A 23,282-nucleotide genomic window follows, 5' to 3' on the forward strand; every position below is an offset into this window, starting at 1 on the left:
ACAATCCTTTTCCATCCCACTTAATGCTCTGAAATGGGACTACAAGCCCAGGAACAGAGATGTATTGAATCAAAGATACTCCCTCAACCTTAAGGTCCCCACCCCATCCCATCTTCAGCCAATCCCCCATCTTGAGCAACTTTGTCAAATGTAAGCTGGTATCAAATGAAATCTCAAATCTCCTGACCATAGGACCAATAGGGTTTCCTCAGAAGAAAGATTCTTAGGACTACTTCATTTTCTTCATTGTCCAGAAGAGCACTGGGATGGAGGGGAGAGATAGGTGTGGGTGGGATTCACAACTGTTCTGGATCTCAAGCAGCTCAACAGGTGGATGAAGAAAATGAGATTCCACCCAGCAAGTAACATCTAGCAGATGTTCCCATATGACCATGCCACTGTAGACTGCTGAGATTTTCATGCCCTGCTGCCAGTACCAAATGCTCCCATTCAGCCTCTTATTGTCCCCTAAGGTCTTTACTAAGATGTTGGAGGTAGTAATAGCCATACTCAGGTCTCCGGGCACTCACTTGTATCCTTTCCTAGTCGACATGTTGATCAGGGCTGTGACCCAAACAGTAGCACACAGTGCCACAATTTGGATGCTGGAACTGCTTCAAGCATACAGATTTGTGATAAACAGTGAGGCGAGCTCCGTGACTCGTTCCACACAGAGCATTCACCAGGCAATAGAAATAGACACTTCTGTGGCAAAACTTTACCCATCGCTGGATAAATTCCCCAAGATCCAAAACCTGTTATCCATGTTGATATAGTAAGCAAGGGTGATCATAGCTCAGTGTCCACAGCAACTAGGCCTCTTGATTTCTTGTATATGAGCCACCTTATGGGGAAGGTCCCATATCAGCTGCCTTCAGGCTTTTCTTCTGAAAGTATGGAAGCATTCACCAGAACGCATGCAAGATCTGGTATGGGTACCACGCTAGATGCTGAACACTACCAGATAGTGAACAATCTCATGGTACATCCACAAGGGTCTTCCCATGTGTCTTCCAGACCCACAGGTACTCACAATGAATACCAGCTTGTTGGAAGGTGGGGGGAACGCATCAGGGGCACAGGACAGTGCAAGGTACCTGAAACTTCAAGGAAAGGAACAAGCAAATCAATTTATTTGACCTCAGAGCGCTCAAGCTAGCTCTGTGGAAGTTCCTGAACTACGTAGAGGGCAAACATGTTCTTGTCCAGTTGGGCAACATGACCACTGTGGCATATATCAACTCTACATGCAGAAGTGATGAAGATAATGAAATGAGCAGAGAGGACTCAGCACAGGAGATGCAGTCAAGAACTCAGAATGGTGCCTGAATCAGGAAATCCTCACTCTGATTTTCAGAAGTTCAGCCTTCTGGCAATTAACCTATTCACCACAAGAACACAAGGCAGTCCAAGAACTTCACAAACAAATCCCAAATCCTCCCTGAAAATGAATGCTCTTTCACACAGATGGCCAGAAGACCTACAATATGCAGTCCCACTTTTTCCACTTCTAAGAAAGGTGATCCAGAAGATAAGGTGAGAAAGTCTTATCTCAAGTGTGCAACTGCTTTTTGGTTGGGTGCTGTGGCTTTGGTCAGAATGGAGGCATGGAAAGATGAATTCACCTTAGGCAAGAATGATTCTGAGATTCTTAGCACCACTTTGTTGTCGTGGAACACACAGTGGGGATAAAGCTGCCAGGTTCAGAAACTCATCTAGCAGATATAATAGTGACCAGAAAACAGGTTTTGACGGATGGGTAAAATGGAGATATTGATGTCAGTGCTCAAAAAATGTGTGTTTAGGGCATTTAACGCCAGTGGTAGGTTCCACTTAGGAAATATTGGTTTAGCCCAGAGGTGGGCAAACTACGACTCGCTGGCCACATCCGGCCCGCGGGATCGTCCTGCTTGGGCTGTGAGCTCCTGGCCTGGGAGGCTAGCCCCTGGTCCCTCCCCCACACCTCAGTTCACTGCACCATAGGCTCAATGCTCTGGGCAGCAGACTGTGAGCTCTTGCTGGGCAGTGCAGCTGCAAAGCCGGGGCCTGACCCGGTGCTCTGAGCTGCGCCATGCCAGCTGCCTGTCATAGTGCTCTGGGCAGTGCGGCTGTAGGCGCTGCCAACCACCGGTGCTCTAGGCAGCACGGTAAGGGGGCAGGGAGTGGAGGGGTTGGATGGAGGGCAGGGGAGTTCAGGGTGGTGAGCAGGGGGTGGGGGTGTGGATATGGGTCAGGGTGGTCAGAGGGTGGGGAACAGGGGGGTTGAATGGGAGCAGGGATTTGAGGGGACAGTCAGGAAGGAGAGTGGGTTGGATGGGGTGGCGGGGAGAGTCAGGGGCAGGAGTTCTGGGGGCGGTCAGGGGACAGGCAAAAGGGGTGGTTGGATGGGGCAGGGGTCCTGGGGGGGCAGTCAGGAATGAGAGGAGGGGTTGGATGGAGTGGGAGAGTCAGGGGCAGGGGATCTGGGGGCGGTCAGGGGACATGGAGGGGCAGATGGGGTATCGGGGGCAGGGAATAGAGGGGTTGGATGGGGCAGGAGTCCCAGGGAGGCCATCAGGGGGTGAGAAGCAGGCGGGGTCAGATGGGGGCTGGGCCACGCCTGGCCATTTGGGGAGGCACAGACTCCCCTAACCAGCCCTCCATACAATTTTGAAAACCCAATGTAGCCCTCAGGCCAAAAGTTTGCCCACCCCTGGTTTAGCCAGTGTGACTGCTCTGAGAAATCTGGATACCTGAGGGTTCTCTGTCAGAGAACCGGAGGATCTTGTGAATATGACACTATGTTGACACCTGGCACTGTTGTGGTGGGCTGAAATCCCTTGTCTACATCTTCATAAAGCAAGTCCAGGATAACTGGGATACCAGGATCCTTAGGATTTTTGTTATATTCTTGACATAATGAGCTAAACCTAGTCCAGACAGAGGAGTAGGCCTTTAGTGTTGAAGCTGGGCTGGAGGAGAGTACAGTTCCAATTGCTTTGGAAGATCACCTCAGTGCAGGCTAACACTTTCCCTTCAGTAACCATGCTGTGAGTTGTAAATGGTCTGGATGAAGAAATGGGCCTGAGTAAACGATGCCTGGTCTCACTGGTAGCTGAAGTGTGGGTTCCAATTGCAGTGCTATCAGATTAGAAAACCATGTCTATTTGGCTAGTGTGGCACTACCACTATTACCTCTTCTATATGAGCAGTGAAGAACTGTATTAAGCGCACCTAATTGACAAGCAGATCAGGCTCCTTGTTTGTCACTTTTCATCTGAAGTGCCAAGGGCTCACGTATCTAAATTATTTCTAGCTAGATGGATCAAGGTATGCATCATAAAGGCATACAGTGCGTCTGGTGCTCCTGTTCCAGACTTAATGAAAGCATACTCCACAAGATCTGTGGTGACTTTGTGGCAGAAGGAGCTTGTGCTTCTGCCACAAGAGATCTGCAGGGCAGTAAAGTGGTCTTCACCAGTTAACATCTTTATTAGACACTACAAAGTGGACTTCATGTCTTCTGCAGAAGCCTCCCTTGACAGTAAGGTATTGCACGCAAGGATTCAGTAATAGCATTGCCAGTTAATTCCAGGGGCTCTTCCTTATCTCATTCTGTATTTCCTATCCCTCTCTATGTCTGTTGGCTGGTCACTGCTTCCTGTCTATATCTGTATCGGAATTATGGGATATGCTGGGCTTGCGGAATGGTAAATTTCTTACTGGATGATTTCCTTTCTTCTACAGTGTCTCCCACAGTACTACCGTCCCTGGCAGGCTTCCAAGCCAAGGGACAATGTTTAATTTTGGTAGTTATGCCTGTAGGCCATAGCCTACTGTACATAGTGTATTGGTTGGCTTTGAAGTTATTCTTACTAACCTTATTCTGTGAAGTTTTTACTCGTTTTTGGAATGAATCATCTGGCAGCAGGTCGGAGAAGGTGGGTATGGCTAGCACAGAGACAGTTACAGTTTTGAACTGCCTCAGGAAACTGCAGACAGAAGGAGAATAGCTCATACATATCAGAACTGGGGGAAAGTTGGTAGGAGAAAGGAAATGAACAGGTAAGAAATTTACCATTCCATTAGGTTTTTAATCAAGAATACATTTAAAAACAATTGATTTTTTTTGGCCTTGTTTTTACGTTAAGCAGTGACTTCCTATGGGGAAAAGATCAAGCAATCAAATACATTGTAAAATTATTTTAAAATAAATTAGTTACTGTGTTTTGAGGAAATTGTAGTTGCTTTATGGAGATTAATTATAGAACATTTTGTTTGTCATGTTAAATATTTAGTGGGCTAGTGTAATCTATATAATTTTGTAAAATATATTTTACAGGTGCTAATGCATAGTAGTGTAACAGACATGAAAGCAGATGGACAAAAAACACATGAAAAGTCCCAGGAAAAGAGAACACACCAGCAGATACCTCTTGTGTCTGATTCCCAGACTCCCTCGTCATTCCAATCCCAGCAGAAGCAGCCTCAGGTTTTGTCACAGCAGCTTCCCTTTATTTTTCAAAGCTCTCAGGCAAAGGAGGAATCTGTGAACAAACACACAAGTGTAATACAGTCTACGGGATTGGTGCCCAGTGTGAAACCTTTGTCTTTGGTAAATCAAGCCAAAAAGGAAACTTATTTAAAACTTATAGTCCCTTCTCCTGATCTACTGAAAGCAGGGAATAAAAATACCTCTGAAGAATCTAGCCGTTTAAACAGTGATGTAAGATCAAAACGGGTGAGTAGAAATTACTGGCTTAGCAATACTTGACTTTGTTCTACAACTATAGTGTCTATAAGCATGTCCTTCTTAACGTATGATAGCATTATGTTTCTCAAGCCCTTCGTTATAAAATCTGGGTTTTGGGGGAAAATTATATTGCTTATTTTAAGTTACATAGGACTTAATCTTTGCATATTTTTTTTAAAAAAAATGTAGATTTTTGAATTACGTTAATTGGTGAAGGTTATGTTTGTGGTTGAGCACTAACAACACTTTTAAAGCTATCTGGTTGCCTTTTAGAACAGCTAATCTTAAGCCTTAGGTAAAAGGTTTTATTAATTGATTTATTTATTTTATTTATTTGCTGAATGTGTAGTGTAAATTAGCAGTGCCTTTTAGTATTCTGAAACAATATCTTGGAAAAATCAACTCATATCCTAACATGTTCATGAAGTATCCACAGTAGTTGCTTCTCAGAACCTACTTGGTTTCAAGGTTGATTAGTCTCATACTCTGCTGACCAGTCTCTTGCAAGTCCATTGAATGTCAGTAGAATGCCAGTGGAAGTGCCACGCAAGGTTTACAGTAAGTCACTATGGCCCATATTGTGCAACCAGTGCTCATGCTGGTAAACTCTTAGGGCCAGATTTTTAAAGATATTCGAGTGCCTAGAAATGTAGATGCATGCCGAGTGGGATTTTTAAAACATATAGGCCACTAACTTCTATTGATGTCAGTGGGAGTTAGATGTCTAGTAGCTTTAACTAATGTCAAGCCCCACTGATATCAATAGAAGTTAGTGGCTACGGCACTTTAAAAATCCCACTAGTTACTTACCTTACCTATGTATTTAGGTCCTGAATATCTTTAAAAATCTGGACCTTAGTTCCACATGTGGCCATTGACTCCAGTGAGACTATTTGTGTGAATGCTCACCAGTGTAATGGGGGGAGTCATAACCTAACACTACAGCAATACAAACATAATGTAGTGTGTTTAGCATTAGGAGCGTGAGTCTCACCTGAAATCATTGTCCTGAACTGATGGGGGCTATGACATGGATGTTTTCTGAAGGCAGCCCATGAACTGTTTGGCTCTCTTGGGAGCAGTCTCCAGTCGTTAATCATTGGGTTGGATTTTTGCATTGGAGGACCCATGAAAAATTAGCAAAGGCAAAAACTTGGGAGATTCTTCAAGCTCCAGTAGGGCTTTCAAACACTGACCTATGGGGTGGGGGGAGGGGGAAGGACTGTAATACTACTAATAAAACAATAGAAGCTAATGTTTTAAGGCAATGTTTAAGGTTTGATATACACTAAGGCCAAGTCTACATTTAAAATGCTGCACTGGCACAGTTGCAGCGCTGTAATGAAGACACTCTATGCCGACGGGAGAGAGGTCTCCCGTCGGCATAGTTAATCCACCTCCCCGAGAGTCACTACCTATGTTGGCGGGAAAAGCTCTCCCACCGACAAAGAACCGTCTATATAGAGGGTTAGGTTGGTATAACTAAATCACTCAGGGATGTGGATTTTTCACGCCCTTGAGCAATGTAGTTATGCCAATATAGGTCTGTTGTATAGACCAGGCCTAAGAAAAATAAGGGAATTTTTTTTCATATCTTCTATCTTGGCATCAGAATTCGGACAAGTCTGAAATACTATAATATCTTATAATATTAAAAAAAAATAAAAAGGAGATGCTAAAGACAGTGTAAGTGCATCTGGAAGGGCTTCAGCTTGCTGGATTATGAAGGTTATAAACTTCCCGATTTGTTGCATTACATGCTGACAAAGAAAGGGATTTTGTCATGCAGCTCCTTTTAAGGAGTTGAGTGGCTAAAAATCAATGTACCGCACTGAAAATGTACTCCTATGGGACAGTCAGGCCTGAAGATTTTTTCTTTGCGTCTCATGATTTCAGTCAGATTGTTAATGTAGTTTTAACACTTTCTATGTCTAGTATATAATCATGGCTTCTAATTAGTGTATGAATATTGCTTATATATATGTTCATTGATTATTTTCCGCTAGGGAAGGTGAGGTATTCTTATTGCCCTTAACAGAGCCATGAAAATAAATACAATATAAGGTCTGCAGTGAACCTCTGAGGAACCCTGATAAGGATTTAATTCTGGTTAAAATGGATGGAATGGGATTCCCTTTGGAGCCTGTCAGTCCTGCTCCATGCACTCCAAAAGCGTTGTTGTTGAGTGACTTCAAGAGTGTCTTTGTTTCCCTAATTAAGGGATAATTATGCTGCCTTTGAGCATTTTCAGCCACTGCTGGTCTCTATAACAACAACCTGGTGTTCTGGCATAACAGTTTTTGGAATGATCCTAGTGATTCAACATATTCTCATTGATTCCTGTGTCAAATTTTTCTATTCCAGCCATCCCCTTAATCTCCTCCTGTATTTTTAGTAGCCATTATTATTTTGTATTCTGTGTTATATTTATTGTTTAACAATTTGATTTGCATCCAGTTGTATGACTTTTACTCTGTGTCAGTAAGAAAACCAGAATTTTTACTTTAATTGCTGTGGAAATCTTATAAACGCTATACTGGGCATGTCCTGTTTCATGTAATTTTTTTCCTTGTTTTCATAAGAGGTAAACTCTCAGTTTCCAGTTATAACTGTAGCAGGTGATAAGAGTGAAAATAGCTCTCCAGACTGAAGTAGAAGCTTCAAAAGCTCGCACCATTGTTCCCATCAGCTTAATATCTTGAATCCCTGGGTCAGCCATCTTTCTTTGATTTATCATGAAATATCTAGGGAGAGTCTAGACATCTTGATACCTGGTCATCTATCCAGCTCTCGAGATACCTACCCTCCCTACCACCTACTAAAACTGCTTTTTGTGGATGAAAATGATGAGGACTAAACAAATATAATTTTCCCTCTGAGATGCAGTCTTTTTTTATTTTATTTTTTGCCTCTCTGTTTCTACAGGAACAATATAAACAGACATTCCCAGCACAATTAAAGAAACAAGAATCATCTAAGAACCTGAAGAAGATTATCACAGCTTTGTCAAGTCCAAAACCAACCTGTAGTTTACCAGCTCATCAAAAACATGCATCTCAAGAAAACAACCATTCTAATCCATTCTTGACAAATGCACTCTTAAGTAATCATCAACCCAATGGAGTTATTCAGAGTGTCATCCAGGAAGCACCTCTGGCACTTACAACCAAACCTAAATCCCAGCCCAAGATAAATGAAAACATAGCTACTTCTAGCAGTGCCCCCTTTTCTTCACTAGGAAATGTAAGTACATGTGGGAAAAAAACATCTGCTAATCGGACGCCTGTTATGCCCTCTACCTCTCCTGTGTTACCTGGTCTGGGAAAGGAAAAAGCAGTCAGCAATAATGCAATAACAGCAGTAAAACCACAACACCGCCTTCATTCTTCAAAATCTCTAGTGGAACAATTCAGAGGAACAGATTCAGACATTCCTAGTAGTAAAGACTCTGATGACTCAAATGAAGAGGATGATGATGACGATGATGATGATGAAGACGACGATGAAGATGAAGATGATGAGGATTCTGATGATAGTCAATCAGGTTATTTGATTTTTTTGTATAAAAAGATTAAAGATTTTGTTCTAAATTTTGAATGAAGAAACACATATCCCACAACTCCTTGAGTTACTTTGTTCTGTATTGGTTCCAATCATATCAAAGCCTGGGTAAATTCACGATGATCTTGGAATGATACTAAAAGGCATCCTTTTAAAAGATTTCTTAATTAGTATATCCACAGACTTGAGGAATGCTAGAATGACAAAAAGCTACAGTGAACAATTCTCAGTGTGCTGTTCGTTGTCCAGTTGTAACCTGTACTTGTTACTGTTTTCCCACAGAGTCTGATAGTAATTCAGAGTCAGATACAGAAGGGTCTGAAGATGATGATGAGGATGACAAAGATCAAGATGAATCTGATACTGATACTGAGGGAGAGAAAACGCCACTGAAACTGAATAAAACAACTTCCTCTGTGAAAAGCTCTTCCATCAGTCTCACAGCTCACTCTACGCCACTTAATCTCCAAGTAGTAAAGACTCCAAGCTCTGCTCCTGCTGCCTTATGTCCTGAATCCCAGTCACCAGTTTTTCTTGGGACGCCTTCTTCCACACTTACTCCAAGTACACATCGTGGTATCTTACTGTCTTTTATATAACAAAGTGTAGTGTCTGAGAAACGTGTCTCATAAATGTATTTCAAAAAATGTAATCAAGATAATAGTGTCCATAATGTACCATGTTGCAGTTGAATACTGACCTTCCTCTCCTTTGCCTGATCCATAGAGGTACTGATCACCTGCACCTTCCACTGAAGTCAAACAGAGTTGTGGGTACTCAGCACCTTTCAGGACCAGGACCTGAATGCTAAGGTCAATGTATATGGCATTTATATTCAAATCATCTGGGGTGATCATTACTCTCTTTAAGCGTTCTGGAAGGCAATGTGACAACTGGTGGATAGAGCACTATACTGGGGCTCAGGATGTCTAAGTTCTGTTCTGGACTTTGGACAAATCACTTCGTCTCCCTGTGCCTCACATTCTCCATCTCTAGAATGGAAATAATGATACTGACCTCCTTTCTAAAGTACTTTGAGATCTACGGTACAAGACCTAGGCAGTAGTATTTTTCTATTCCGGTTACAATAGAACCTTGCCAATCTACGTACTATAAATTGCACCAAAAACTGCCTATCTCACCCACTCTTCGCAAGAGTATTGATCGTAGTGAGTTGTATTACAAGTTTCATTATTTTTGCAACATTCACAATAGACCATTTATTAATACATTTATGACACACTTTTAAATAAGCAAATTTTAAATACATTTGGTGATATATTATCTTTAACTTGTTTTTGCGTAAATGGTCATTCCCTTACTTGCTATTCATATTATTCAATAATTATCAAAATGAGTCTCTTGGTTGCTAATTAGCGAAGTGCTGTTTACTTCTCATGAAAATAAATGTTTGTTTTGTTTTTTAAATAGGGACATTGAATCAGAAACCAGTTTATCCTAATATTTAGAGTGCAGTGAAATAAGAGTTGCTTGCTTAACCATTAACAAAAAGTTGTTTGCTATTATCCAGCTCTTTCTGTTAGATGCAAGCTTATTGGTTTTACAGTTTATAAAGATTTACTGTATCTTACGAATAAACTTCAGAGGATCAGAATTCAGGTTATATTGCTCTTCAGCATTCTGATTGGCTGGCACTTGTTTTATTTAATAACATAAGTTTACACACCATGCAAAAAAAATTTGGGATGCCCATGTTTGTCTGTATTTTGTTTATATATGGCGCTGATGTATGTTTTATGTTAAATGTTTTCTTTAGTATATGGTATAAGACTTTCTGCCTACTCAGATCCACCAATCTGGAATCAAAGGTTATTTTTTGTCCATCATATCATTAGTCAATCACCTAAAAAGATTTGTTTCGCCTTGCTTTCCTGTATCCAATCTCCACTGCTCCTCTGTCTTTAGTTTACTTGCATCAAAAGTGCACACTGTTAGAAAGCAGTGTCCGTGTATTTATTTTTTTGCCCAAAGCTGGTACTCTGAGAAAGGACATATGAAATAAATGTAAATAAGACTGGAGAGAGCCTAGTGGAAAAAGTAGCGGGTACAAATTAGTTGGTGTGGTTGTATACATGACTGATAAAATGTGTTAGCTCTTCTGGTTTGTGAATCTGAGTGATGGAATACATGTTTTCAGTAAACTGTTTCTCTGTCATCTCATTGCTTTCCAATGTTAATCAATTAAACTCTATTTAAGGTACTTCAAAAAGGCGAAGAGTAACAGACGAGCGAGAGTTGCGTATTCCTTTAGAGTATGGGTATGTTGTATATTTACTTGAAGAGCATTTGGAAAGTGATTGCATATAGTGTTTTGTAAAGTGAACGGTCATTTGTGTTAAAAAATGGCATTGTAGAATTTGATATAGAATTTTCAAAGGGACTCATGGACTTAAGCACTCCTTTGACTTTCAGTGACACTTTCTGTTCCCTTTGAAAATTCCAGCCTTCATATGTATTGTCTCTCAATTACTTCCAAAACAAATGTGCTTAGTTGCAAATGTAAAGATGTGTTGCATAATTGTTTTGCAACTGAAAATTCAGTAGTAGTTCTGTTAATGATTCATGAGCCAGAACCTGCTCACTTTCCCAGAATTGTGTGTGTATTACAATGCTAAAATGTATATTTTTTTTGCTAAAGTATCCTAATACAATGCCATTTTTGCTGAGTCATATTTCTGCCTTAATCACTTTATATATTTGTCTCTTGACTTTAATGTAAAATTAATAAATTAATGTTTATAAATTAGTTCAAGAAATGAGTGTTAACACACACCTATATTTACTATTACTACAGCTGGCAAAGAGAAACACGAATAAGGAATTTTGGTGGTCGCCTTCAAGGAGAAGTAGCGTATTATGCACCATGTGGAAAGAAACTGAGACAGTATCCTGAAGTGGTAAAGGTACTTTTTTTTCAATTTGTATGCATTCTGGTACCGTTAAGCATGTGTACAATAAAAAAATGCACTTCTTCCTCAAATAAAGTTCCTTGATACAAAATGTCTTGTGATGTGAGGCTAGTGTACCTTAACCTGTTTCTAAATTGACCTCCAATAGAGGCATATCCCCTTGATAGAATTTGCAAAACATTTGACTCCTGACGTTAGCTGTACATCAAAGCTGGGTTGTAATTATTTAAAACCTGAAGTGGAAAAATATGTGATTTTTTCAGTATCTCAGCAGAAATGGAATAATGGATATCTCAAGGGACAATTTCAGCTTCAGTGCAAAAATAGGAGTGGGTGACTTCTATGAAGCCAGAGATGGACTGCAGGTATCCACTTTTTAAAAAGTAAAGTCTTTGATCCGAGGAGTAGTAACATAAATCTAGGTGAAGTAATTTTTACTACACGCTGGAGCACTGCCTGTTGTTAGTGAATTCATTCTTACAGTCATACATAGTACTTTACAGTAGCTTCTGTTGAGAGTTGAGGGTCTGATCCTGGGAAGTGCTGAAAATCTATGTCTTTCATTGTATTCAGCAGGAGGTTGTAGGTGCTCAGTATATCCCAAGATCAGCTCTGAAATTATAGTTGTTTAGTAAGAAGGAGCTTTGAGCTAAGTATTTTATAAGAGGACATGTTCAGATACTGCTTAGAGTAGAAATTTTTTCTTACTATGTTATACAAACTCCCTAGCTGTAGAAATTCTGTGTATGTATGTATCATGTTTCTCTTCATATTTTTATCCGTCGAGGGTATCTAAAATACATACTTAAAACACTGGTATTTACTATGTAAAGACTACAGTATTAGCTTTTCTGAAGGATCCAGTTTTTATGCACAGTTGTATGAACAAACATTCTACTTGAGGGTGGCAGAACTCTGCTTTGCTTTATGTGGATAAAGTAGCCACTTCACAGAAGAATAAATTATGATTGAACTGTGTGACACCGCCATCTATTTTGTCCAGTTTAGGGACTTTCATTTTTTCTTGTGATCTCATGTCAATGAATATATTTACTTATTGTTAAAAATAACTCTTCCTTGGGTATCACCACATGAATGTGGACAGACATCAGGAAAATGCACGCTACAATTCCTGGAATTTCAAAACACCTTACCGAGGCAATTGAGTCCCTGTAGGCTTATACATCGTCTATGAAACATGCATAAACGTTTGTAATAAAGCTGAAGCCATGCCAGATCGCTCACTTTGGGGTGGCATTGGCTAACTTCTGGCCCATTGAGGAAGCTAATGTTGTAGGCCCCTTGTACATCAGCCACAGTTGAATAAGTCAAGATCAGTAAATCATGTAGGTATGTACTTTGCTATTGAACCTCTGTACTTTGATTTAAGTACCTATTAGTTTCCTGGACATCATGTCAACCCCTCTTTTTCTTTTTCTTTTTTTTTTCATCTGTTATATTCTTCCCATCTCACATGTCTCCACTCTTAGTTACTTCTTTCCACACCTCTTACCTTCTATCTAGTGGGATGTACTGCACTCCCTGCCCTCCTTTGGGACTGCAAAGCTTCAGAAAGGAAGAACTGAGGAAGGGCCACAGTTCAGTCACAAGGCCGGGCAATGAATTATCCCAAACCTCTTCTAAATATCATTCAAGAATTCCAATTTTTACTCTTCTCAGATCAGAGCAGTTTTACTAAGAGAAAGAAAAATGTCATGAAAGGGGAGTCTAAAACAGAAGAAGTAGGTATTAGCAAACACTTCTCTGTTCAGGATGGTGGTATAGGTGGCCTCAGCACTATTATCGCACCCAGATGACACCTTCCCATGATACACTGTTAAAAGACATTGAGATTTCCAGTGGTGTCAGATTCCACATGTACATTCTTATGGCTGGATTGTCCCCAGCATATAACAGGTGTGCAAGGGGATGGGGGCACAAGAGGCCTCCTGCCTTGAGCACCCTTACAGGTAAAATGCTAAATACTATTGGGTATGCAAACACTGCTCTTTCCTAGCTCCGCTGTTGGTTGGTCTAAAAGAACTGGGACTTGGCCTTATCTTTACTCCATACCTTATAGCAGAACTGGTAGGGTGCTGGGAAGGAGCACACACTGTACCACATGAGAGGGTGGCAGAACAGGCTCTGCAATGTGCATGCCTCAGGAACTTCAAGAGAAGTTGTGGCTAGTTCATCCAGATTTCTTTCTAAAGTGCACCACTAAAGCATTGCTCCTTCCCCCTCAACCCCTTGCTTCCAGTGTGGAAGCTAAACTGTGATGCTTGATATGTAACTAGATAATGCACACTGACTTAGTCAAAGACCAAATCCTGAAAAGCAAACAGAAAGAATTTGCAGATTCCTCAGACTGAAACTCAAAAGCTGCTATCTTCATCTTGGGTGGAGGAGGGAGCCATTTCAGAATCTTGGAAAGCCCTAGCGATATCTTCCTTTCTGGAGATATTAGACTTTTATAGTGGATCTGTACTTGATGTTTGTCTTTGGAGAACAATAATTATAGGTAAGTAATTTTATCCTTTAGTCACTAGGGAGACGCTTTTTTTATTGTAACATAGGTGTGCTTGGGATAACAACATCTTTGGTGAGAGTAATGTTATTTGTCCACAGCAGCTAAATTGTCATACATAATCATACAAGTTATTGTATATTTTCAAGTTCTTACACTGTGTGTGTGTGTGTACACTATATGTATGTTGTAAGCATAAACATATATAGACATATATAAGACAAGCCCAGATCCTTCTACAGGCCTTCTACAGTTTTTGGCCTTTGTAAGTACCATGAGACTAATATATTCGGTGTGCAGTGCGATTACAGAATGTCTATTCTGTGTCATTACCACCATTTTTCTTATAATTTATCTGTGTTGAAGGTAACTTGTGAGTGTTATGTTACCTAACTTTAAAGTATGCCAATCAGCATTGGATAGCACAGACTAATCTGATCCATTTCAAACTGAGGTCATGAGCATTTGCACTTTCCAGACATAACTGGCATGTGAATCTTATATTTGTTTTTTCTTGATTTTTATCTGAAATACTATTAAAACTGCAAACATTTTAAATAGTAAGTCTAGATTTTTTTTTTTAACTAGAGGCTTAGGTTGTCTCTTAAAATCAACCCATTAGATTTAGCAGATTTGTTTTTACATCTATTTTTTTAATGACAAAAATAAACTTTAGCATTCCTCATTAGCATTTTTATTACATGTGGCATCAGTCCAGCTTTTGAATCAGATAATTTTTAGTGTGTATATTTTTGTTTTTCTATTCTAATCCATACATATTTTTTTAAAATATGGAATTAAAGAGAATATATTGCCTAAAGGCCTAGTGTGATTAAGAAGCTCTAAAATTATATTTATACTTCATGTATCAGATTTTAATTAATTAGATTATCATGTAAACATTTGAACTAAACTGATAACAGCTAACATACCACTTACAGTAAGTCAAACAAAAAATTAAACTAGTACTTAATGAAAATGGTATCTGTATGTAATTTACTGAAATTTAGTGTCCTGTTGTAATAATGAAAGTTCCAATACTTCATCTGTATCTTTATTGGTATAAAAATTATCAGTTTTATTCCAGGAATTTGCTAATCTTCTGATTCCTCCAATTTCTACAGTTTTTGGCCTTTTACTTCTACTTTTCATGTTCTTCTCTCTGCCTTTCTTTGAGTTCGTTGACATATCATAATCCAGGTTATTGTATCAGTCTTATCTGATTGAGAGCACTGCAAAATTCAAATGGAAAGATGGAAAAAGATGCATGGAAAACGATTTACTTTAATTCTTGCCAGTGACTTCAGTGTGATAGATTTTCTGAAGTTTTTCTTGATATGAAAAATAATTTTAGTTTTACAAGGTGATTTGGAGGTATTTTTAGGCTCTGTCATTGTTTAATAAAATCCAGAAGCGCCATATCAATAGCAAATTTGGATAACTTCAGGTAACTATACTATAAAATTCAGAACGTGGTTTGATGAGTTGTAGACAGTAGAACATTCCAATCTAAATTTTCCAGGTTGAAATCCACCTATATTTTCCTACTGTATATACAATGGCATTTCTTAATGCTTTTCAGTACAGTGAATTTAAAAAAAGAATTTGAAAGCATGGTAATCTCCTGAAGTTTCCTTTTAGCTCAATCAGAGATTTTTTTCCTAACTGAAAACAAAGAATGTTTTAGGTACTGTTGGGGAAAAGAAGACCACCTCTGTACTTTGATCAGACAGCCTGAGGCACCTTTATTGAGTATACACTTGTGCACAAGTGGAGGTCAGCGTTCTCCCATGCAAGGGATGGGTTGGCCTCCTGAACATGATTCTGCTTCAGCTTATATAGCTACAAACTGCAAATTAGCATATTTCATTAAATCATTTGTTATACCTTTTATGGTTATATATTTCTTAAACAATTAGGTAATTGCCTTATTTGATACTTAAACTCCTATAACCCTCTTTAAATGCAAGCGTACTGTGTTTCATTTCCTTATAGATAGTCCCCTGACAGTCAGGCGGCCTTGACTGTTCAGACACCCCTACTTGCGGTTTTTTGTTTGGCAAGCTGTGCAGGCCTATTTGGGGTCCTTGTGACCTGTGTCTAGTTCCCCAATTCCGGCCAGATGGCTTATATGCTGATAAATCGTCTTCTCTATTTTTATTAATATGTCGTTAGTACATGCATCTATTTTTATCAAATAATGATTGAAGCAGGCTGTCTGGATTTTAGTCGGGTTGTTAGGAAACTTCCATTAGGCCTCCTGTTAATGCTAGTAGTTGTTAGTAGTAATAAGAGGCTAGGGGCCTTATTCCCTGACAGTACATAATGAAGGATTTCTATATTATGAAAGGAACTGATATAGTTGTCATTTACAGTACATTTTTAGACTGGTACCAGTTTTCTAAAAAAAGGGGTACATAACTCCTAGTTTTCTAGTTTAAGATTAACAGGGACTTGAGCCAAGATACTTCATGAAAGTATTAATAGATACACGGAATAAATTATAGAGGTAAGTAACTGAAGTATATAATATTAAGGATAGAAACCATCATTCATTCTTATCTGTGGAATCTCTACCTTCTTGCCATAATTAAGGAATTAAAAATGCCTGTATGTTTTTCTATGGAAAAAGAAGGGAGGGATAGCAAAAAAGTGAGATTAAGATTTGTTTTTAAAATGTAAACTTGTTGGGTTGGAGGAACTTTTTCTTCTTTGAGTGCTAGTCTAGATACATACTCCATAGTTGGTGAGTGCACATCTCATGTATATGCATTAGCTATTGCCGATGAGACAATTCTCTGGGGGTGTGTGACGCATAGGACCTTCCTCTCCATGTATTACCATGCCTCTGTTCCTTTTCTACTGCTCATGGTATATGTCGGAGCAACTATCCTCAAATTTACCTCTGCTTTGGCTAGCTAGTGTTGTGAGTTTCGTCAGAGGTGCACATGGAAGCCACATGGAGAAAGAGGCCCTTCCCCAAGGTTGCAGGTGGTGTGGGACACTATGCTCAAGCACAGCAATTCCCCAGGCTTTAAGAACTGCCCATCGTGCGAAGCAGTTGTTTCTGAATGACCGACACATGAGGTGTCTCTTTTTGTCTCAAGAAGGACATACCTGGGGGTACTGTGAAATCTGCAGGTCTTTCTTGAAGTTGACCCAGCGCTTCATGCCTGAGGCTTTTCTCATGGAGCAGGCAGTGAGGTTGGTCTCCAGCTCCAGATTCCAGGCATATAGGCCCGCAGGGGAACAAAAGTTGTTGAAATCGGCCCCAGTGTAGACTTTAAAACTGTCTTGAAGCTGCCTTGTCTGGAAGACATACAGGATAAGTCTACACAGCAACTAGACACCAGTGGCTGGCTCATGCTAGATGACTTGGGCTCACAGGGCATGGGCTCCATGACTGTTTCATTGCTGTGTACTTGTCTGGGCTTGGGTTGGAGCCCAGGATCTAGGACTCTGCTAGGCGGGTGCGTCAGATACAGGGCAGACTTGGACTGGAAGCCTTTGAGGAAGAAGTCGCCCTCCCCTGATCCAAGTAAAGACCACATAAAACTAACAGCCTGTCAGACATCAAGGGTGCCTCAAAACTTAGAAAACGTTCCGTGAGCACCAGAGCCTGCACCCTCCACCCCGAGTTGCCACAGCTGTGTAAGCGTTCTTGGTACCAAGAAGTCAGAGTGGTCACTGGCTACTTCAGTACCTGGTAAAAGTTTGATTTTCGTACTGGCCATCCTGATGCTTTCAGCATGCTTTCAGGTATCTGCGCAGTCACTGCCATACCAACCTGCTGGGGCTCCACCACTCAGGGCCTCATCTCTGGGGCCTGCACTTATATATGTCACACTAATTCCTGATGCTTTCCAGATTCCTGGACCCAGTGGCCTGAATGTTTCCAGCACCCAGTCATGTCCCCCCTGCACTCATGGGACGGACACAATCTTTTCCAGAGGACTGCTGTCCTGTCCTCTGACTCAAGACAGCCAACAGCTGTCCCCAGCCTGATCCCAGGACTCAGCAGTCTTGATGTCTCCCAAGGAGTCAAAAGGTGTGTACCCATGGGAGAGCCGGATACTGCTATGATGCAGTATGAGGATCGCCAGTTCTAGGCACCGGTGTGTCATGTTTTTTGATTTTGGACTGTAGAGCAGGTGGCCCCATGGGGATTGTTGTACTATCCGAATCTGCAGATTAAGACTGTCACCCACGCACCTGGGGTTAGACCCATTGCTGCTGCATCCCCAGGGCCACCCAGTGGCCTCAGTGCAAAGGATCCAGGATGAAGGTGGACTGACATGTTCACAAAACGCTGTATGTTGGTGCAGGCAGCTAGGGACAATGCAAGATTCACATGATTTGTGTTACAGTCCATACTCTGATGTCTCTTAGGACTCGAGTGACAGGAAACTGCTTGGGAGTCACAAATATGCATACAGACTAGCACTCTTAAGAAGAAAACAAGGGTACACACCTTTATGATAACTGGTGTTCTTCGAATTACATATTCCACTACTTACCTCTGTGGCTGCTACTTTAGAGCTCTGAGATCATGGATTCTCACCCTTTATGCCCTTGTGGAATGGCGCATGCACTACCCTTAGAGGTACTGCTGTGGAATGCATATACAGATTACACACCTTGAAGAACATTTGTTACTGTAAACGTAAGTAACCTCATTTTCCAGTTCCTAAAACCTCTTATGTTGTGTTATAGCTGTGAAATACGTACTTTGATGATATCATTCAGATTACTTTTATCTGGGAATAGGTCTTCTGCTGTGTCTGTTTAAAAACAAAAAAGAGAAGTATGTCTGTAGATATATATGTGCTGGCTAGTGATCTGAATGCAAGACTGGGTCCCAGGAACTCTGGTTCGGATGCTCAGGTGTGTTAGAGCATCACAAGACATAGGGGGTTACTCTTTCATATGAGTAGTGTCAAGGCTGGTAGGAGTGATGGGATAGAATGATTTGCATTTCAGCAATCTTCAGCTATATAACAGCCCTAAGAGTCGATTACTTAAAATAAGATTAAAATAAGTTAGAATAGCCTTGAGGCTGTTCTAACATGGACTATAGCTATGTCTCCATGGCAAAAAAGTGTGCTTTTACATTGATTTAGATATCTTAATATAAAATCTTAGTGAAACTGAAAGTTGGTACTAAACTACGTAGGAGTCTAAATGGAGTAGCCAGATTCCTGTTTTTGAATAAACAATGGTTCCCAGAATTCAACAACTTCTAAAATGATTGTAATTTACACTGAGATTTCAGCCAGCTTTTTCTCAGTTTGTGTTTACTCATCCAACATTCTTCGATACTTCAGGAAGACCAAAAAGAGAGCGTTCCTTTAGACTCTTGTTTTAAAACAATGTCATGTCCTGCAAATATCTCCTGTCCTGCATTCTAAAAAACTGGATAAAATAGATACAGGAGCAGAGTATCATCTGACGTAAATCAACTTTCCTTTTGTTATGGTAATATGTTGATTTACACCAGTGGAAAAATCCTGTCCATAGAATCAAATGTGGCATGGAAAAGTGGAATCCATATGGCTTTCCTTATCTTTAATGATGAAGGATTTTTCAAAGGTGAACGTATTTGAATGTAGGTGTCCCTCAGTTTGTGGTGTCCTTTATTGGAAACAGTAAAAAAGGAGAGCAAACACCAGTACAGCACCTTCTGGACTAGCCTTGAACCACGATTGATTTTTTTTTTCCTTCTGTTTCTGAATCTTGTTGTGCATTTTTTTCTCACTCATGAATAAGCACATGAGAAATTGTCTGCTAGGTTGCTGGTTGGTATGGACAATAAAGAGAGATGATATTTAGTCTTGTTTACATGGCTCAAAAAGACAAATAGTCGGTGATAAACTACAGGGGGAGATCCCTGAGATATTAGACACCTGAAAGAGAATATACTATATATATATTATAAATGGTACTCCTGCTGACAGATGTTTAAGATACTTCTTTGGCTCAAGTGGTACAGATACTGATTTTGGATTGAGAAGTCTTCAGTCAGTTTTTAACAAGGATGGATTCTGCACTTGGTGCTGGATATCAGTTAATGTATGCCTCTTGGAAGAGCTGCATGCTAAGTACAGTATGGATTCTTGTGATATCTTTCTTCATCGTGGTTTGAGATTTGAAAAATATCAGTGCAGCTTCTATTAGCAGCTACTTTTGGATGTGAGGATCTTGTTATTAAAATGTTCCTTTTACAGAAATGTTCTATGAAACATTTCTTAACATTATGAAATATTAACATAAATAATTAAAACATAATTGACAAAATAAATGAACAAAGCACATTTTGTGGTTAATCATACTTGATTTTATTGTTTGTGCACTTATTAATTCACAAATTCAGTATTGCAAATCAGCTGTATTTTTTAAAAAAGTAGATATGACTGGCTTCATAGTTGCTTTGGCAGACATTTTCAGAGTCCTTGACAAGCTTTCATTAAGTAAATAATGACGTGCTCCCAGAAGTATTCTTAGCTATCATTTCTTCTTATCATTCCAAAAAAATTGGAAAAGCAGTGAGAGATACCATAGTTCCAAATAGATCAAGCTCAGTCAAGCAAGATCAAGCAACTGTTTTAATTAATAGACACAATATGAGGTTCCCCCTTGTGTCAATTAAATGAAAGCTATCTAAAAACTAACCTCTTGGTATTATAGCAACAGGAATTTAGGATGAGGATAGGTGCCATGAGAAATTAAAAAGGGTTGAATTTAGTGCTTCTTAACTTGTTCAAGAGACTACAGTTTCCAGAGCTTTGAATTAAGGTCATAGAGTAGATTATAACTACTTGAAAACTTTTGATTAGTTTTTAATTTTAGTTGACTGACAAATTAATTTTCACAGTAGGTGAAAACTAAGTGTACTAAATAAAATCGCACGGTAGAAATGAGTTTGTGGTTTTTCAATTTATTTGTTATAAAACTGAAATATCCAACCCTCCAAAAGTAACAAGTAAAAATCACAATTAGTTCTCCTGCTTTTACTGTTTTTCTTATATTCTATAAATTTCAGGAAAACAATGGTCTTTACATTTAGCCTGTCAGATTTTTAAATATCACATTGATTAATGGATAAGTGCAGGTGTAGTAGTTAAATATGAAGTTTATAGGCTAAGGGAAAATCTATTCTTCTTCCTAACCTAATAATTTGAGCATTGGTCTATTTAGGCGAGAGAACTAGAAGCAATATAGTAGTGTCACATATGTAATAATAAATGGTGTTTTGCTACGTAAATTAGCTTTGAGATCTTGTAAGTTGTAGTGGTAAATTGTGGAAATGCTTTTGATAAATCCCACAATATCTATGCAATTGCTCTGTGTCACCACGGTCATTCTAATACTGACTTTCATGTTTTTGTGTAAATATATTCACATATATAGAGAGATGCATTTTTGCATGTCTGACCAGATCTGTGAATGTGTGTTTTTGTTTCTTTTCACTTTTATTTATAATGGCTATGAAATATGTTAATTAAAAGGGTATGCAGTGGTGTCTCCTGAAAGAAGAGGAAGTCATTCCTCGTATCAGAGCTATGGAAGGTCGTAGAGGACGACCACCAAATCCAGATAGACAGCGTGCTAGAGAAGAATCAAGAATGAGGCGTCGCAAGGGCCGACCTCCAAATGTTGGTAGCACTGAATTTTTAGACAACACTGATGCAAAGCTCTTAAGGAAGTTGCAAGCTCAAGGTAAGAAATTTGTTATAGCTTCTACAACCTGAAAGTAATGTTTGATTTTCCTAAAGGCAAGTATTACCATGTATTTCTGCTACTGTACGCCCTTGCAAGTTGCTTTTCGAAATCTTGTCAAAAGTGTGTCCTTGACCTTCAGTTTAAAACCAAGTAGATATAAACATGCTTTAAATAGAGGTGAGGAGGGGGTGTATGTGTGTATGTAATAAATGAATAAGCTTGGGCAATATTAACTTTATTTAGATTTGTACAGTGTAATAAGAGTGGAAATCTGGGTACTACTGACAATTTTTTAAAAAATACATAAGGATATGAGACTCTGATCCTAAATATAAGCATCAAGCATGTAACCTTCATCCCAGCGCTGTTCTTCAAAATTGCATCACATTTTCCTTAAAAAAGCTGCTATTCTACAAAATTCTCTTAAGGCTCAGGGTTATTTTTCTTCTTCAGTTTCATGATTGATCTGGCCTAGATAGTGAATGTGGACATATGCTGTCTGTTGCGGCGCTGCACAAGATTCATACTTAAAATATCTAAGCCTTTACTATCTCTTTGAGAGATTCATTGTGCCTTTTTTCTCTGTGCCTGCAAAGAGCATTACACAAGAAAGAACCAGTCATTGGAGATGATTGAAATGTTCTGCCTGAACAAACAGAGAGGATGCATTTTTAAAGATACCTGTTGTAGGTAGTATTTTTGGCTTGGGGCTGGATATCAGGTAAGGTAGCTAGATCATTTTCTGTCTCATTAGAGGCCACTAAGCACCATAGTACTTGTTGCTTGTATATTACTTTCAATCTGATAATCTCAAAGCAATTTACAAATATTAACAGTTTAAGCCTCATGACACCCCTATGAAGGTAGATATCCACTTCATTTTACAAATGCAAAAACAAATGCTAGAGAGGTTGTGTCTTGCCCATTCAAAGTCAGAATTAATCCAGATCTCCTGATTTGCACTCCGACCACTAAACTAGAATGCCTCCTTTTTCAGCCCTCTACTTATGGTAGCAGGGTGAGAGCAAATTGGCATACATTTCCTCAGTAGTGACTATTTCCTCACTAGTGACTTCAGTGTATTTCTAAAAGACACCCCTCCCCGTGCCCTGTTTCAAATTTTCCTGTTGTTTGAGATTTCATAGAGGTGTCCAGACACTACACTGAAAGAGGCCATGCAAGCAGATAGGTATTTGGAGGCACTCTCTTGTCTGCTTTTCTCCATTCTTCAAGGACAGATGATTCTCATAGCCCATGGCTACAGGAGGTTCTTTATATGTACTATTAGACCTATTATGCCTGTTAATGTCTACCTTGGCTTCCTTTTCCCTGCTCAGGTTCTCAAGCATTGAGAGTAAAATCGATTTCAACCTGATATTTTGTGATCTCAATCTTTCAGAATCTTTTTGCTAATTAATAATGGTATAGACTAGGAACTGCTAGTCCAATCAGAGGCATTTTGTCATTCTTCCTGTCATGGTATAATTCCCCACTCTGAACCTTAGCGTCCAAAAGATGGGGTACCAGCATGAATTCCTCTAAGCTCAGTTACCAGCTTAGTACTGTAGTGCTGCCACCAACCAGGAATTCCAGTGCCTGGTACACTCTGGTCCCCCCAAAACCTTGCCCGGGGCTCTGCTCTGTGGGTTTTGCCTCGGGGCTCTCTGCTTCCAGCTGTATCCACTGCTGCAGCCACCATCCCTGGGCACATACCACTCTGCCCTCTGTAACTTCCCCATAACATAAGGTGCACCATAGGTTTTGCTTTCTTAGATCCTCTGGATCTTAACACAAGGAAAGTAAACCTTTCTCC

At 39.7% G+C, this 23,282-nt stretch overlaps 1 protein-coding gene across 25 annotated transcripts in view; it reads left to right on the forward strand.

Annotated features, from left to right (window-relative positions):
* The window catches only part of BAZ2B (bromodomain adjacent to zinc finger domain 2B), a 264,100-nt gene that overhangs the window by 162,879 nt on the left and 77,939 nt on the right, over positions 1-23,282 (forward strand). For 15 of the 25 annotated variants that reach the window (XM_075070184.1, XM_075070185.1, XM_075070183.1 and 12 more), the window contains 7 exons: positions 4,322-4,720; positions 7,658-8,276; positions 8,576-8,869; positions 10,512-10,572; positions 11,109-11,217; positions 11,487-11,588; positions 21,256-21,466. In XM_075070184.1, coding sequence (XP_074926285.1) covers positions 4,322-4,720; positions 7,658-8,276; positions 8,576-8,869; positions 10,512-10,572; positions 11,109-11,217; positions 11,487-11,588; positions 21,256-21,466 — 1,795 coding nt within the window. The remainder of the gene's footprint in view (positions 1-4,321; positions 4,721-7,657; positions 8,277-8,575; positions 8,870-10,511; positions 10,573-11,108; positions 11,218-11,486; positions 11,589-21,255; positions 21,467-23,282) is intronic. The other 10 variants (XM_075070193.1, XM_075070198.1, XM_075070199.1 and 7 more) reach the window with 2 other exon arrangements.

This window comes from Chelonoidis abingdonii, chromosome 10 (assembly GCF_003597395.2).
Source record: "Chelonoidis abingdonii isolate Lonesome George chromosome 10, CheloAbing_2.0, whole genome shotgun sequence".
Lineage (NCBI taxonomy): Eukaryota > Metazoa > Chordata > Testudines > Testudinidae > Chelonoidis > Chelonoidis abingdonii.